Genomic DNA, 19,020 nt, shown 5'->3' on the forward strand with positions numbered 1-19,020 from the left:
TTTATGCAAGCTTACTAATGTTGTTTAGTTTTTAATTACTTTAGTTTCCAAATCATTTTCATAAGTTCTATGGTATTGGGTATGTGGCCACCATTCTCGGTTTCAGCCCGAGTCAAGATCTGAACCAAAACCGAACTTTTGTTTAAATACCTTATTGTTAACATATAGTATGAAAGACTTGGATATTATTATTATTTTTAAGCTTATTTACTGAGTTATATGGTATTAGGTATGTGGCAACCATCCTCGGTTTTATTCTGAGTCAATGACCGAACCGAAACCGAACTCTTGTTTAAACACTTTATTTTAACATGATGTATGTAAACTTGAGTATCATCATTTCTAAATTATTTTAATAAAGTTCTATGGTATTGGATATGTGGCAAAAATCCTCGGTTTTATTCCGAGTCAAGGACTGAACCAAGACCGAACTAAACCGAGTTCACTCACTTAAGACACACAAGTGTGTTTGGGCAACCGAATCTCATTTTCTTCAAAAACTATATTATAAACAAATTTTAACTTGTTTTCTCAAAATACTTGGTATGTCGGATCCAATATGATCTTATAACAAGGTTGGACCGACAAAACCAAACACTCGCTTGACGGACGTCGAGGTTCTTCTTAATAGAACTACACACTTTGTTAAGCTTCTTTGATTTCATTGAGTAATCTCATAATATTTAATACTTTGGAATATTGGCTTTGAGCTTAACCAATTATCAAGACTTGAACCGACAAATCCGAACACTCGTAAAATCTCGTTAAGGTATCTATATAACTTTGCAATATTTCAATTATACCAAAATATTTACTTAACAAATGTTAAGTAAAAAAACTAATGAATAGAATACCGAGACCCAATTTCGAGTAAACTTACTTTTCTAAAACCATTACTTTATTCTTATGTATTTACACTTTAACTCTCAAACTTTTATTATTTATTTTATTTGTCAAGTTATTTTACTTTAAAGCTTTTAAAACCATCTACTAACTAAAGACCCTTTTTAATCTAGGTCTTGCCCGTTGAACTTACCCTTCCCCATTTTATTGCAAACTATCCTTCAAGTTACTTATTTCACGTGAGTACATTTCATCCCTCGTTTTCTTTTTATACTTTGGGGGTAACATGCATACTTATTCAAAACAATAATGATTTATAACACTCTATCCTCAAACCATAAACTCTAGGGTGTATGATACTTAAAATACTTTCTCTATTGTGTGTTATATGTTTCATATGCTTTATGTGCACGAGTGTTTATTTTTATGTTGTTGTGGAGCCTCAATAAGTATGATCATATGCACCCCTAACTACTTTAGCCTTGTGCTAGTAGAATAGGGCCTCATTATCCGAGTATGTCGGCTGTTACCAAGTACAAATGATCCTCATTTACTTATGATTTATATATCGCAATTGTTGCCTTTATTTATAGTCTCATATACGTTTGTGGATTTCACCTCATATTATATATACTCAAAACTATGAAATTGCTCACCAACATTCATGTTGACAAATATTATTTTATGAATTGTTACAGGTTTAATTATTGGTTGATTGGAGTTTGAAGATGTATCTTATTTGAGACCGTTTAGGTTATTAGAAGAATGAACAATTAAATTCTTATATTTTGTGTTATTTGTATGAATAAGATGTGTACTTTTGGTGATTGAATAAAATTAATGAGTTGTTTAAATATTGTAACTTTAATAGTGTCTTGGGTTCATGGGCAATCCGTTGCACCCCGGCATGTTTCTCCGTCTTTGTTCGGGGTGTGAGACAGATACTTCATTATTCGTCAGGCTGCTTGCACCGTGTACCTGTTGGTCTATGTGGATGATCTAATTCTTACTGGTAATCACGAGTTGATCATTGGTATATTTATTTCCAAGCTCAATGCTGAGTTTTCTGTCAAAGATCTTGGTGATTTAAATTACTTTCTTGGTTTGGAGGTTGTTTACACGGACACTAGTCTTTTTTTGACACAAGCTAAATATGCCACTAACATCCTCAAACGTGTTGCTCTCTTTGATTCCAAACCGGTTGGTATACCACTGGCACTACACGTGACTTTTGTCACCACTGGGGAACCTTATTCGGATCCTACTTTATATCGGTCACTCATTGGTGCTCTACGATATTTGACCATCACTAGGCTTGACCTCTCTTACGCCGTCAATCACGTTTACCAATTTCTACATGCTCCAACTAATGATCATTTTCAGTCCGTTAAAATAATACTTCATTATGTGAAAGGAACTGTCTCATTTGGGCTAACCTTTAGCCGCCCGCTTAGAACTTCTCTGGTTGGTTATCTGATGCCGTGGTTGGTTATCTTATGCCGATTGGGCACGATGTCTTGAAACACGATGATCCACCTATGTTATAATATTTTTTTGGGTGGTAATCTTGTGTCGTGGAGTGCCAAGAAACAACCCACCATATCTCGGTCTAGTTGTGAATCTGAGTATCGGCAATGGCAAATACTGCAGCCGAAGTCGTTTGGATTACTCACTTACTACAACAGTTAAATGCCCTATCGCCTTATCGCCCATTCTTCTTTGTGACAATAAGAGTGCTCTCTTTGTGAGTCAAATATGGTCTCTCATAAACGTGCCAAACACATTGACCTCGATTACCAGTTTATCCGAGAGCTGGTTACTGCTGGCATGTTCTATAAATGGTTTGTTCCTACCAATCTTAAAGTGGCTGACATCTTCACCAAAAGTCTCTCGCTTGTACCATTTGAAGCCTTTCGTACTATGTTACGTCTTGGACCGCAACCTTTCCGATTGAAGGGGGTATTAGATAATCATAGAAACTATTTTACATTAATTGTATTTATTTTATTTCTTTTATTTTCCTCCTAAGATTATGGAGTGATTATTGTAAATGTGATTATAAAAGTCAATACAATCCTCAATAAAATATGAGGTTGATTATACCAATTCATACACTTTTGATGGTTAACTATTTAGCGCGAACTATTAAAAAAGTTTTTTTACATCGCGAGTGTGAAGTACGTTTTTATAACTTTTTATATCGGTTACATGTACATTGTGTTTAAAAGTTCAACATGTTACATTGTTTTTTAATTTAAATGTTGTTTTCTTATTTAAAGTATAAAATACACTAGTTTTTTAAAAAAACCACTGTACATAATTTTAAAAAGTACTCACAAAATATGTCGGTTTCTTGTAAACCATTTAAAAAGTTTAACATACTTACACCGGTTTTTATGTTACTCATTGTAATTATGAATTCGATGGTTCATATTCTTCTTTGAAAATATTGTATTTTTCAACTTAATTATTTAAAAGCAGTTAATATAATTATGTTATTTAGCTATATAAAAAGGATACTACCAAACCAGATCAATTTCACACTTTTCAAACCTTTCTTTTTATAGAACAAAAACGTCTCCCTCCTCTTCTACTTCGTCCTCTGTTTCCTAAAAAGAAATAATTGATAAAGTGAGAGAGCAAGTTTTTAACGATAACTTCACTCTTGATGTTATTGACCTGAATAGGAAGCAGATTTTTTAAGGGAAAGCTAAGAGGGATGATATATTTCACGAACTCATTAAACTTCTAGAATTTGATGTTCGTGATATTTCAACATTGTTTTGTGTTGATTCTGGAGCAGCTGATCTTGAATTGATCAAGGCCATTACCCATGCAATGGATCATAAGATGGATTTGTAGAAAAATATGATCTTATACACTTTTAATAGTAACTTATTTACTTTCAATAATAACTTGTGGTGCTATAATACCTTAAGTAAATCTCTTAAAAAGGGACGCAATCATAACGTTTCAAGAATAACCACATTCTAAAATCATATTTATATTTTGTACAAGTGTCGAAGGTTGAAATGTTAGACTTACTCTTTAAACTAAACCATGATATTTTTGTTAGTATCATATGAAGGATATAATCGTGATTTTACAAGGGTTAATTATGACAACCCATAATTAGAATGGGTAAATCGAATAGATAATCTGATGAATAAAGATTAGAGAATAAATTAAATTGTTATTGTTAGGAGATAATTATTAGAGTTAAAGATAAAGTTTGTTTTATTATTTATTTGAGTAGTATTAGGAGTTGAGTTGGAGTATGAAACAAGTTTTGATTAGTATAAATAGAGGTATATGATCATTGTATTTTGTGTGGTTTTCGTTATTAATAATATTGAAAGAGTCGCAAGGAGTTCTCACAGAATATCGTGTCTTTGATCCAATTATTCGAACAATATATATTGATACGCAAATATTGCAAGTAAAATTTTGATTTTACAATTTAAAGAAAATAATTTCGGACCGAATTCCATGATTAAATTAAGTCAATAAGTCTTTTAAAATGAAGGCTGTTACATGTGATAACAAATCTAACACAAGTTCATAAATTAGGGCAAACTTCATTGATTTCGTGGCTTACCCGATGTTTGGACAGAAACCATATATTTTTTATTGACAATTTTATACTCCTGGGGTATATTCTAGCGAGTGGCTTGTACCAAATGGTTGAAATATGATCTCTCTAGAAGATTGACTCTTCACAACCCGTTGTGAACGAAGAAAGAAAATAATACAACTTGCTCAAGAGTTCAAATAATAACAAAACTTATATACAATGTAAACTAACTTAATATCTACCTATACTAATAAAAGAAAACAATTCTGGACACATGACATTCCGAGGTTAATTTTCACTATCAAATTCCCGCCAAAATCACTCCCTTCTATTGATGGAAAAGAAAAAAAATATCTCGGTTCTAAATATATTATTTATTATAAATATAACATACCGTATTAATTGGTCAATCTCCATTGATTGAATTATTAATGGCATAAATTATATTCTAAATATACTTAATATATAAAAAATATTAATATAATAATTACATGTCATAAATATATTTTCTTTAAAATGGAAATGTATATATAAAAGATTTTATAGAGGTAGGGTACCAAAAAGACCCAAATACCCTTAAGTATCACCCGCGGGTCAATGGGAAGTTTTCTATGATTCACCCGCGGGACATATGGATCACCCGCATAACAATATAAGGAAAGAATATCCTTATGTCATGAGCGGAAACATCTAGGCACCCTCATATGTCATCCGCATGATAAAACCCTCATCCGCTAAAAAGATCCAGAGGCAATGCCATCAGGACAGCTGTAGTTAACTAAGTACTTTCTAGAAGATTTACCAAGATGCTTTCTTGGGCAATACGTGATCTCTCAGCTAATGAATAAAGGACACCTGGCAAGGCCGTTATAACCGTGCACATGGCCAGGGTTATTCACCAACCTATCACATAAGAACGTGTGTCTAGGTTGTTATACACATGCACATGCAATGTATAACCCAACCTTTCACATAGAGACACGTGTCCAGACGGTTACGAGAGCATCTTCTGGAAAGGGACAGCTGGCCCAATCATTTCCCAACACCCTTCGGCTATAAATACCTTCTCAATCTTCATGAGGTATTCATTCACTTTCTACTATCTACCTCAAAATACTTTAGTACTTTATCTTCATCAGAATTGTACTTATTCTCACGCCGAAGGGTGGTTACGGGAAGACCCCCCTCTTGTCCTTCCCGAAACGAGCTTACGGTGTTGGTTTTGCAGGTTCACGTCACTGAACTTTAGGGAATTGTGCTCGTATCGTATTGAGTGTTATCCATATCCTACCATGTAGACTCATTGGATCTAAGACCCGTCAAGGGGAGCAGATCCGTTTTTCTTCATTGGTGCCATTCGTGCTTTTGTTAGAACAACAATAATTCTGTGTTTTTGGTTCGTGATACCATATGATTCAAATTCCTGAAGGGCCGACGGGAACTCCTGCGCCTGCTTCACGTGTTACTGGTACAGAATTACCTGAAGGTTTTGCTTCAAGTGTTTTTGCACGTATCACGGCTCCTGGTTCACGAACTGCTGATATAACACCAGGAGGTCATACCCTCGAGCGTGTTACAGCACCAGTCGGACTAACTCCTACCAATTTAGGACATGTCACAGCACCCAAAGGTTCGAATTTGGATTACCTCGGACGAATTATGAGGGAGACTCGCCGGACTCGTTCAGAATTTGGTCTGGAAGATGATTCTGGAGATTCTGATCTGGCGAGAACTCATCGCCATAATTCCAGATCTAGGGGACCACTGTTTCCAGAGGAGTGGCTCCGCATTCAACAAGAGAATATGGCAGCCGAATATGAGCGTAGAGTGCGCAACGAACGTTTCCATGCCTGCTCTCTGACTTATGATGAATCTCCCAGAAGATCTCTTTCTCCTCCACCAACGGTGAGAGGAAGTCGGATCCGTTACAATCAACAAGCGGAACAAGATTTTGTTGAAATACGGAGGTTACGTCCCCGTCCTCGTATGGACATGCGGATTCCGTCTTACGTAGATGAGCTCGACTGTTATGATTCAACTTATCACCCAGGTGGTTACAGTTTTTACAGTTGTGATAGCAGACTGCGTTCGCGGGAGGAGATCAGTCGTCCGCGAGATGTAGTCCGCCATACTCAGTATCACAGTGATGCGGAGGAAGACTTTACTAAACCATATTGCCCAGCAGCCTTTGCTGAAAAGCCAAAGTTCATAGCATGCATAGCAACAACACCTTTCCCGAAACGAGTTAACTAGGGCCCATCCAAAAAACAAGTCAAAGACTTAAATGTCCACATGATTCAAGGAGGACATAAAGTCGGCGGGAAGAGGAGAGAGTTTTCGGATGAAGATTGGAAGAATGAACCTGTGATCTTCCCAAGAATTAAAGGCGGACCATGTAACAAGAACCCCTTGATTATCACCGCTCTCTTTGGTCATTACAGATCACAGTATGTCTTCTTCTACACTGGTAATACATCTGACATTATGTACGAATAGTGCTTCGAACAACTCGATGATTAAGACAATGAATGGTTAAAACCTATTCATGCTCCACTATCTGGTTTTGGAGGAGAGGTGATGCACCCAAGAGGGGTTATATCTTTTCCAGTCACGCTCAGTGATGGAACTCATTCAAGAACCGGGGAAGTTGAGTTTTTGGTCTTACCAGCAACTTCCAAGCATGAAATTATTTTGGGGTGGGAAGCAATTGGCGACTTCAATGCCCACCTGTCCACAGCTCATGGTGCGGTAGGGGTTCCAACCCGCACCGGCGTAGCCATCATTCATGTCAATCGACACTAGTTCGTGACAGAAAGCTCAAAGCCCAGCAAAGTTCCATAGCAAACTCAGAGGACCGAGCCGGAAAATTGGGTGTTAAATAAGAAGTTCCCCGATCAGACAGTTGTGATTGGACCTGCTATCTCTGAGATATCTTAAAGAAGTTATTGACCAAGAATATGGACATCTTCGTTTGGCAGCCCGCGGAGTATTGCGGAACACAAATTAAGTGTAAACCCGATGTTTACACCAATTGTCCAGAAAAAGCGGAAGATGGGTCCAGAACAGACAAAAGCGATGAATGAGCAAGTGCAAGATCTTCTTCGTTCTGGAATCATCCGAGAGATTAAGTACCAAACATGGGTGGCTAATCCGGTCATTGTTCCAAAGAGTAACAAAACGTGGCGGATGTGTATAGACTTCAAAGATTTGAACAAGGCGTGTCCGAAAGACTGTTACCCATTGCCGGATATTGATCTCAATGTAGACGATGTGGCCCCATTCAAGATTAAGTGCTTCCTCGATGCCTACAAAGGCTATCACCAAATCCGCGTGGCGGCGGGTGATGAGGATAAAACAGCGTTTCGTACTGACCAGGGAGCATTTTGCTATAAAATGATGCCCTTTGGATTAAAGAACACGGGTGCCACGTATCAGCGGCTAATGTATCAAGCATTTAAGAACCAGATTGGCCGAAACCTGGAAGTCTACATGGACGACTTGGTAATAAAAAGCATTGAAGAAGATCAGATGTGGATAGACATAGAAGAGACATTTAAAACCTTAAGGGGTATCAACGTGAAGCTTAATCCAGCCAAATGTTCATTCGGGATGGAAGAAGGAAAATTTCTTGGAGTAATTGTCACTGGTGCGGGTTTCAAGGCTAATCCAGATAAAATTCAAGCAGTAGCCTGCATGCTTTCTCTTTCTTCCCTCAAAGAGTTTCAGACACTTAACGGTCGAATGGTTGCCCTGAATCGCTTTTTAGAAAATCATGCAGCCAAGTCCTATCCGTTTGTCTCAACATTGAGAAATTGCCTCAAGAAGGCACGCTTCAAATGGACCGCGGAAGCTGAACAAGCCTTCCTGGAGGTCAAAAAGTGCTTAATGGAGTTGCCTACTCTGACAGCACCATATGCGGGAGAACCTTTGACACTATACCTGTCCGCCTCTGACATCGCCATTGGAGCCGTACTTCTGACAGATAGAACGAACGTTCAAACTCCAATTTACTATGTCACTAGGACGCTGTCAGACCCGGAGACCAGATATCAAATGCTTGAAAAGCTAGTCTTAGCACTGGTTTATGCTGCTCGACGTCTCCGCATATTCTTTCAGGGGCATCCCATCAATATGTTAACTGGATACAAACTCAAAAACGTTCTGAGTAAACCAGAATTGTCTGGCGACTCGCGAAGTGAGCCATCGAGCTGGGTGAACATGTGATAGAAAATAAACCCAGGCCAGCAATTAAAGGACATGTGTTGGCGGACTTCATCACTGAGGTTCCGCAACACAAAGAAAAAGAATATTTGATTGAGCAGTAACCCCAAGCACCTCCTGAACAAGGACAAATTTGGTTACTGTTCACGGATGGAGCTTCAAGCAGTGAGGGATCTAGCGCAGGCCTTAGGCTAGTCAATCCCGAAGGCCACAAATTTACGTACGCCATAAAGTTAGACTTCAAAAGTACTAACAACGAGGCGGAATATGAAGCTTTTCTGGTAGGCCTGAGGATAGCCAAAAAGCTTGGGGTGAAGCTTTTGGAAGCACGGGCGGATTCTATGCTGATTGCGGGACCGATTAACGGAACTTACGAAGCAAAAAAAATGATCCCATGGCTTCTTATCTGTAGCAAGCAAAAGAGTTAATCCGTCAATTTCCCTCTTTTAACGTTATCCACATCAAGAGGAGCGAGAACAAGTCAGCGGATGCCCTTAGCAAGTTGGCTTCAACAAATTTTGAGCACTTTGCTAAGGACATTCGTGTCGAAGTCCTTGACCACCCGTCTGTTCCACAAAATCAAGTTCTGGTAATTCAAACGGGCGTCGAATCATGGATGACACCGATCAAAGCTTATCTATCATCTGGGGCCCTCCTGGCAGAAAAAGTCGAGGCTCTTAAGATAAAACACAAAGCCTTGAATTGCCAGATGAATGCTGACGTTTTATACCGGAGATCCTTCCTGGGCCCGTTATTACGTTGTGTAGATGCGGAAGATGCGAACTATCTGATAAGAGAATTCATGAGGTTATCTGTGGCTTACACGAGTGCCCAAGGATGATGGTAGCAAAGATCATGAACGCAGGGTACTATTAGCCAGGAATGCAGTTAGACGCCGTACAAGAAATCAGAAAATGCGATTCTTGTCAGCGTCATGCATGCTCCCAACACCCTGCGTCCAAAAAATGAGTTGATACCGGTGACGTCTGCTTGGCCATTCCAGAAATGGGCTATTGACATTATGGGACCTTCCCCAGAAGCCCCTGGACGAGTCAAATTTTTTATAGTGGCCATTGATTACTTCACCAAATGGGTGGAAGCCAAACCAGTTGCATCAATAACGGCTTCAAGCGTTAAGAAATTCCTTTGGGAATTCATCATTTGCCGGTTTGGTCTTCCGCATGAACTGGTAAGTGACAATGGGACCCAGTTTGCAGATAGCGGACTACAAGAATGGCTGAAAGAACTTCAAGTCATTCAAAACTTTACATCTGTAGCTCATCCGCAAGAAAATGGTCAGGTTGAACGGACCAACCGAACAATTAAGGAAGGGATCAAAGCGAGGTTAGGAACTAAACGGACGGGCTGGGTTGACGAACTGCCCTATGTACTTTGGAGTTTGGACCTTCCGCACTTAAAAGAATTCTAGTAATTCTGAGACGCCCTTTAGTTTAACCTATGGCACTGAGGCCATGATCCCAGACGAAATCAGGATTCCATCAACAAGAGTTTTGTTGATCGATGATAATGATCATGAACTCCGGATGAATCTTGACCTTCTTGAAGAGAGGAGGGAACTGGCATCGATCAGCGAGCACAATTATAAACGCCAATTGCAGAAATATTACAACTCGCGGGTCCAAAAATGCAAATTTGATGCGGGAGATTTTGTCTTCCACAACAACGAGGCTTTCGGACAGGAACCTCCGTGCAAGTTGTCCCCAACTTGGGAAGGACCTTACAAGGTTAAACAAATGTTATCTAAAGGTGCTTACAAGTTAGAAAATTTGGACGGAACTGAGGTTCCTAGAACTTGGAACGGGGCTCAGTTAAAGAAGTGCTACATATAGTACGTTTTCTTTTTTGGCCTGAGTGCTAACATAGATTAGTGGAAAAATATGCAATGTTATCTTTTGTAATTTCATCCGGCTTACGCCCAATTTATGAAAATTTTATTATCATGGAATACGTGTTTTCATTCGTATGCAATCCTTTATTGACAAGTAAGAAGATCCTACAAAAACTTATATTATGAAGCATAAGAGTAAGTGTACTGGATAACACAAACTTCTTATTATTTATCAAAAGGGATTACAGAAAAAGATGATAATTACAGAGAAGATAAATCTATATCTATGATGCCACATCTTCACCTTCTGCGTTTTCACCTTCCGCATCACCTTGCGATTCTTCATCTTCCTCTTCAGTCTCAAGAAGAGCTTTCAACTAGTCTACACCGTCTTCTTTATCCGCAAGCTCGGTTATCTGCCCTTCAATAGAAAACTTCAAGTTATCAAAAATATTGGTTTTCTCAATAAGAATCTAGGCAGTATCCTGGCCGTGCAAAACAAATTCCTCTGGAAGTTTGCCTTCTTCTGCAAATTTGAAACCTTCCTGGAATCTTGTTAGACGGCCGGCTTGGGAAGATGCATTTAGAAGTATGGCAACACAGTTCCCGAGTTCATCACCTGCTCGGATATGGGCAATAACCTGGTAAGTATAGATATAAGCAAGTGTCACATATGATTATGACAATACAGAGAGGTAAAATTATCTGGGGAACTCCTTCCGCCAACAACCATTTTTGTCCGCTTTAGCTCGAACAAGCTCCATCTTATGGCCAGCACATTCCGGCCTGTTCTCGGCTCTTGGTGGCAAGGTTGGTAAGGCGTTCGTCTTTGGCTGCTGATTCAGCCTCCAAAGTTTTTATCAATTCATCATGTTCATCCAGCTGCTGTTGGAGAACAGTTTGGCTTCCTCAGCGGTAGAGCGATTAGCCTTCTCCGCTTCTAGAGCATGACGGCTCTCCTTGGCCTCATCCATAGCCCCGAGGGCTTCTTTCTTAGCTTCAGCCACTTTATCTTCAAGGTCATCCCACGCCTCATTCATACTCAACCAGTCTCGGCATATCTCCTGGCTGGTAGAAACAGCATTCGCCATACAGTAAGAATAAGAGTTCAGCAACTCTTGGCGAATGCGGTTGCGTTAGCGTTCTCTCTCCGTATGAGGAAGGCTTTCCCGCAAATACTCAAAACGTACATCCGTGTCGTTAAGCGTTGAATTTTGGCGTAAGGACAAATGCGGATGATGTACTGCAGCCTCCTCTTCATGAGGAGACGGGGATGCTTGACGCCCGTACGCAATGATGGATATTGAAGGAGGATGACATAAAGGGGCCTTCGGAATTACCAATTTCCTTCTCTTTAAAAGGAGAGGTATCCATTACAACAATCGGGTCTTGGGCGGTGTTGGGTGGTGATGATGGTGGAGGCGGAGGCGGAGTTGAACTCTTCAGACCTGAAACGTCTTCAGAAAAGTCTTTTAGGGCTACTGTAAGATGACAATCGTCCATCAAACACATGTTTGGTATAATATAGTTATCAAGTTTGAAAAGTGTTAAACTTACCTAAGGAAATATCTTTGGAAGAAAAATGAAGGCTTGCTCCCAAGTTCATCCTTTTTTTGCTTTTTGGACGGAGCGACCTTGGCAGGTTAAACTTTACGTCTACCAGCTACCTTGGAGGCACTCGCTCCAACAGATTGACGCTCTCCCTCGACGTTAACATCATTAGCGATCTGATGATCACCCTCGGCAGTGGCGTCAGCACCTTCACCTGGCTAGTGGTTGCCTTTGAGCCTTGCTTGTGGGTCAGAGCTACAGTCGAACACAGGGTTTTAGTAGAATCAACTGTTAACCCTCCTTCGCAGAGTGATGAATTCTCACTAGACGAAAGAAGTACTATCACCCCACTGGAGGTAGCAGCAGTAATTGGTCGAGGTTGAAGAATACCCTCACCTTTCAAATAAAATTCCTCACCTTTCGCATACATCGCCTCGGAAACTACGAGTTCCGAGCGAAGTGCGGCGGGGAATAAAAAATTGTGGCGAGTACGCTCAAGTATGGGCGCGTCCTTTGGACCAATAGGACGACGCACCATTTGACCTTCCTCATGGTCTAATAGCGTACTAAAGACGGAGCCCTCACCTGTATACGCAAAAATAGAAGTTAGAACCTAGAAGGAGTACAAAAAATATATTATAATATTATACTTACTCTTGTTTGGCTACTCATAATATGGTTCCAATACCGAAAAAGGGCCACAAACGACTCATCTTCGCACTCACCATCACGCCCTCATGAATCGCGCGCATGGGAGTTGGAGTACTGGTCAGCGTTGTGAACCAAGACGTGTTCAATGCTGTGATAGGAGTAATTGTTGACATCCCATCGTCCGATTTTCGGCGGGTCATGGAAAATGGGACGGCATCTTCCCGGATCCAGAAGAATTTTGGTTTCCAGCCATAGAGGTTGCGGATCCCTTCGGTGCTAATAACCGCCTTTCCGGTTGTGGCCCAACTATACCACCCGTCTCGATAGGTCATCTTATAAAAGACCACAAACATGCCGACGGACGGCTCTAGATCCCGGGCCTGACAGCAGAATTCGAAATGTCGAACCCTCAACATCCCAAAAGGATGGATCTGTGAAAGGTGGACCCCATATGTTGTAAGGATCGACTAAACGAACTTCGTTACATGAAACCTAAGGTTTCCTGAGATAAAGTGTTCTGTATATACGGCCATCTTCTTCGCCGGAGGGTCAGTAGCGACAGAACCTTCGGCAGGACGTTCTGGATCCCATTCCGGTACCAGACCGTATACATTTACAACGTCGTCGTAATCTTTCTCATTGAGGTTAACAACAACCTCATGAATAGCGGGAGCGCTCTTCTTATCACCAGCCATATGACTAAGAGGAAAAGGTTTGTCAAAAACTTAGATCTGTAAATTGGAAGATCGAAGTAGGAAATCTCAGATTTGTTATTAAGAAGGAAAGAAGAAAAATCAGTGGAAGATAACAATGAATCAAGGTGAGTGTAATCTATTTATACGCATCGCAATTAATGTGATCGATTGATTGCCAGAGGAGAGAGAAAAAGCGGACCATTAAATAATCGACACGTCAGGCGGGAAAAACGAAAAGGTGAGAACAAGCTGTCAAAAGGCGTTGTACGCGTCCCGTCAGTTATCCCACGATATTTCTCTTTCCGCCACGTCATCACAACCATTCCACTTGCAAAAATTCAAATTGTGGACAACTCAAAAATATCTCACAAAAGATATTATCTTACATACAATATAATATTCACAAGACAAAAAGTTCCTTTTCATAAATAGCCAAAATATGGTTAAAAATATAAAGAGAAATTACAAGTCTTAAAAATTAAGTCTATCCTAAGGATCAGGAGCTGATACATCCTCAGGAGGGGTGTCCTCCGACTCGTCATCCAGATAGTTCTTCAATTGTTTCACACCGTCGTTGGTTGAGGCAAACTCCGGAAGCATACCCTACAAAGGAAACGCCAGGTCGTCGTATTCTTTAATCCGCATATCATATTCCTGCTTGACGTCAAGACCATGAAGCCGATGGTCTTCAAAAGAATGACCGGTTTGAGCATACATCATCCCTTCGTTAAAGCCTGTCACGCGGCCGGCCTGGGAAGAGGCAGCAAGCTGGAAGGAGAAGCTGTCAGTTAGCTCAGGACTCCCTTTCATGTGTTGAATGACCTAACAAAGGAAAAGTGATTCATTAGTGTCAACAACATTAAATGAGCAATGAAAAGTATGTAAGGGAAACCTACAGAGTCAAGTCCTCGACCCAACAACCATTGACGGTCTTGCTCAGCACGTTCCGCCCTTTCCTGAAGTTCCCGGAACCCGTCAGCTATCTTTTTCTTATCATTTAAAGCTTCAGTTGCACGGGCTTCCGCTTCTTCACGTGCCTACAAAAGCGAGTCAAAGGTAGCTTGTATTTCGGCAGCGCCTTTATCCTTAAGCTCAACCTACTCCTTCTGCAGCTTTAATTCTACTTCAAGTTCTTGAATTTTGGTACCTTGGCGGATCACTTGGCTTTCCAAAGCTGAATTAGCCTCAAGTGCCTTGGCCAGGTCTTCTTTTTTCCGTTGAGCATCACCGCGGGTAGCTTTATGAAGGGAATTTTGCCTCTCGAAGGCATCCTTCCATTGACGGGCAGCAGTAAAACGCCGATCTTTTTCATTTTGAAGAGCAATTTCTGCATCCGATAATTTCCACTTTGTCGTGTTCGCCACTGAACGATGCTCCTCAGCCTCTTTCCTAGGATCCTCGGCAGCTCGCGTCATCTCTCCCAGCTTCCCGCCCATCGTTCGCCATTCGCGTAGTATTTCTTGTCCGCAAGCCAAAGTGTTGGCTAAAGACGAAGAATAATCTGTATGAAGAACATGGCGAGAGAGTCCACACTGGTAAATTCGCTCCACGGGTGGCACACATTGATTAATAAAAGCCATACATACATCCGGGTCAGTAAAACAGGACTCATTAACAATATCCCAGTGAGGGGTAAACAGGTGGTAGTTCTCCCATGGATTCGCCTCTCCGTAATAATCAGAGCTTGACGCATAGAGGCGAACAGGGATAGAGGAATATTGTTGAGGAGCACCATGTGTCGTTGCCCCTCCGACGTTCTGAAAAGATCGCCCGACTTGAAAGCTTCCCCTCTCACCTGTGGGTAGAGGTGAAGAAGTAAAAGAAAATTGTGGAGGAGGACGGGGCGGGGACTCCTGGATTCTGAAGCCTTCCTCGTTCATAGCGGGATCATTCTCTTGGAAACCAGTAGCTTCACCAGTCTCAAACAGGTAATTTAGGGAGTCATTAACCTCTGATTGAGGATTCGGACCCTCTATATTTGTCTCGGCAGGAGGGGTAGGAGGCTTATCTTCCTTCTCTTTCTTCGGAGGAGGAGACGGCTGCTTCTCAGACTCGAGTGTTGGCGATGGTAATTTATCTGAAACAGCATTCCCACCAACAATCATCGACGAATCTGCACAGTAAAAACCACATTTAAGTATCGGTCAAAACAATGAAATGCAAAATGACTAATACTTACCAGCCATCGTCCTCATACGTTCAGCAAGACTGGCCTTCTGCTTCTTAGGGCGATGAGTCCGTAGCTTCTTTGTCGTTGGTTGTCCTCTGGCATCTGCGGAACTCATGCACGTATCACTCGCTTGAGAAGACCTAAGGGTCCTCTTTTTCTCTAACTCTACCAATAGGTGCGAGACAGATGAAAATTCAGAAGCATCATCATAGCTCCCTTCTTCTCGGGTTGCAGAATCGTCACTCGATGATAGAATGACGATTACCTCGTCAGAAGTGAGGGAATTAAGCGAAGGAGGTTTTAAAACATATGCACCTGACTGAAAGGTAGCGTCTGAAACTACGGGTTCGGCACGCACCTTGACAGGAAAAAGGATGGGCTTTCAGTTTTCTCAAGAACGGGTTTATCTTTCGCGTCGCGAATACTCTATAGTGTACAACCCCTGTCCTCAAAAGGAGCGTTTAGCATAGGTCCTGGACCTGAAAGAGAAACGTAAAAAATCAATCATAAAGTTTCAAACAAAAGAAAAAGAAAGGGGGCAACTTATGATGTGTGCTACGCGTGGCGTAAAATATGATGTATGGAATGATTTAGCTTTTGCACAAGATCGTGTTTTAAATTTATAAAAGTGATTTCTACAAAGACTAAACACACACAAAATAGTCAAGTGTACCTATCGCATATGTAGAATAGTATTGGTAAGAACCAAGTATCGATCCGTGGACACAAATGTTTCTAATAATAAATCGTTGTTTTACTTTAATCAGAGGTTTTAATCATTTGGGGTTAATTTTTTTGATCTTTTTATAAAATGTAAATACTTATATATAATATATATATAGGTGACCAAGACAATAAATTCTAAACGAATTGTTCAATTATGCGAAGGTTACCATCTAAGATCAAGAATCCACTACATTTTAGCATTGATAATTGATATATAAACATGTGGTAGACTTGCCGTAATAATATATGATAGATAGCTCCTTGCCTTAAGTGAGAATCTTTGGCACGAAGGAGGTAGCATGCGCATTTTAAAGTCCATCCTTTCTTAATGTCATGCCACCTCAATAATGTCAATTTAAGTTGGAAAGTAGTTTCGTAAAGTAGAAAGATTAGGATTGACTTCGGTTTCTCAAATACCAATTCTAACAACTTCGGGTGGTTGTAGTTAACTAACACAACCTCCCCTTGGTTGATTTATGTAGGCTATAATTACACATTCCATTAACATATGACTTCTTTAACTAATGTTATATCCTAAGCAAAGCCATTTTCGGATTACCAAGGTTTAGAGAAATACATCATAACTTATATCTCATCATTTCTAAGTACAATATAAGGCTCCATGTTTCGATAATGTATCAAAGTATTTCTATTTTTCAAGAACATGAATCGATCATGAATGATTGCCAATGGGATTGACAACCACCAACTTTGAATTAGTGATTTAAGATGGTGAAACATTTCTCATCAAAAGATAATTGTAATATAACCATGTACTTTACTAGACTAACCCACATGTTTTATATAATCATCAAGTAAAACAAAGCTTCTTCATAGATTTTAGATGGTAAAAGGAGTTTAGCTCATAATGAGCATGATGATAAACATTAAGATGAATGATGATAACAAATACATGATTAAACTTGGAACAATCTAACCAATTGTAGATGAATCTTCCTTCTTAATGATGGTAATGATGGTTGATGATGTTGGTTGATGGTGATGACCTCCAAGCCTTCAAACTCTTCACTAAGTCTTCTATATGAGTGTTAGTGTGTGTTTTTATAAGTGAAAACCGGATAAAACTCTTTTCAAGGCACACCAAATGAGTGAAACACGAGCCACTATTTATAGGCAATCTGGAGAGTGAGGCACGGCCCCATGCTTGATGGGCACGCCCCCGTGCATTTTTATGACATGTGCCAGATTATTTTTGTCTTTTCTGGAAGGTAGGCACGGCCCAGTGCTTCCTGAGGCACGCCCCCGTGCTTTTTAGTGACATGTGCTAATTCTTTTTTTCGTTTCTGAGAGGTAAGAACGGCCCCGTACTTCCAAAAGCACGGCTCCGTGTCCAGCTGTTCACTATTTTGTCTTTTCTTGTAGATTTTTTTGTCTTTTCTGAAAAGTTACCAGAAGCACGGCCCCGTGCTTCCAAAAGCACAGCCTCGTGTTTCCCAAAAGCACAGCCCCGTGTTTCCAAAAGCACAGCCCCATGTTTCCTGAAGCACAGCCCCAGGTTTTGCTGTTTTTTTTGGTTTTTCTTTGACTTTTCATTCGTTTCTTCGTTTGAGGCTTGGATTCACCTGAAAATACATTTTAACATGATAAGTAGTTATTTTAACTATTATACGATAGAAGTTGCAGTTTTTAGAGATTATTTGATGCTAAAAAGATGTATATTTTTATATACATCAACTTACGATCGTCTAAACCAATGAAAACAGGCTCCAAATATGGAGATGGCCACAGACGGCTCATACCCGCCCATACAAGGGCTTCCTCGGGCAATGCCCGCATTGGGGTTGGTTCCGAAACTAGGATGCGGAACCACTCCCGACCCTCATGAGAAGTTGTGAAAATTTCCGGGAGTGCCTCGTTGGCTGGGCGTCGGACCATGGTATTCGGCACCACGTCCTCGGATATCCAGAAGAACTTGCTGCGCCAGTCCTTAGAACCCTTCTCGATCTCGTGACCAATAATCATGTCGACTATTGGCTGAAAAGTGAACCAACCACCTCGGTTGGTCATCCGGTAAAAAACAGGAAATCGGTCAACCCGGGGCAACATACCATAGGCCATACACATAAATTCGAAATGACGAATTTGCATAACGGTACGGGGGAGTAACTGGGATAAGTGAATCCCATAGGCACTTAACACCCTCATAAAAAACTTGGTTATGGGAAAACGGAAATTCCCATAAACAAAGTAGTCGGCATATACGGCCATCTTGCCAGTGGGTGGCAGACTAACGACAGATCCTGCGACAGGGAACTCGGGTCCCCACTCCGGTGGAATACCATACGTATTAAGTAAGGTGTTGTTTGTTTTTTCAGAGGTAAAATGTCTGCAGTCTGCGGACCACATCTGCAAACATCTGTAGCAGAAGAGGTGGACCAAACATCTGCAGTCTGTTAGATGAAGACTGTTTGTTTTTTAACGTCTGCAGACTGTCAATCAATTTCTAAAATCTAATAAGAATTCAGCAACTCAATTTCTACAACTCAATTTCTATTAAAAATTAATATGTAAATAAAACTATTAAATAAGTTAACGAAATCTTACATATTTTAACGTAGAATCAATTAATTATAAAAGTAAAACAATATAAAAAATTGTAAGAAATAACTTAATTTTATGTACAACTTTTATAATAAAATTTAATATAACAGCTTTAAATTGGTTGTTCCTAATTATTAGTGAACATCAATAATAATGAAAACCGCTGCATACAAAATAA

General features: G+C 40.2%; 1 protein-coding gene across 1 annotated transcript; it reads left to right on the plus strand.

Moving 5' to 3' along the window:
* The first annotated feature begins 10,110 nt into the window (after nt 1–10,110).
* On the plus strand, nt 10,111–10,488 carry LOC143623352 (uncharacterized). The gene has a single exon (XM_077094284.1). It carries the CDS (start codon nt 10,111–10,113, stop codon nt 10,486–10,488), a length of 378 nt encoding a protein of 125 aa, XP_076950399.1.
* The last annotated feature ends 8,532 nt before the right edge of the window (nt 10,489–19,020 follow it).

This window comes from Bidens hawaiensis, unplaced genomic scaffold, assembly GCF_021521415.1.
Source record: "Bidens hawaiensis isolate Kalapana, Puna unplaced genomic scaffold, B.hawaiensis_p1.1 tig00003393_1, whole genome shotgun sequence".
Classification (NCBI taxonomy): Eukaryota; Viridiplantae; Streptophyta; class Magnoliopsida; order Asterales; family Asteraceae; genus Bidens; species Bidens hawaiensis.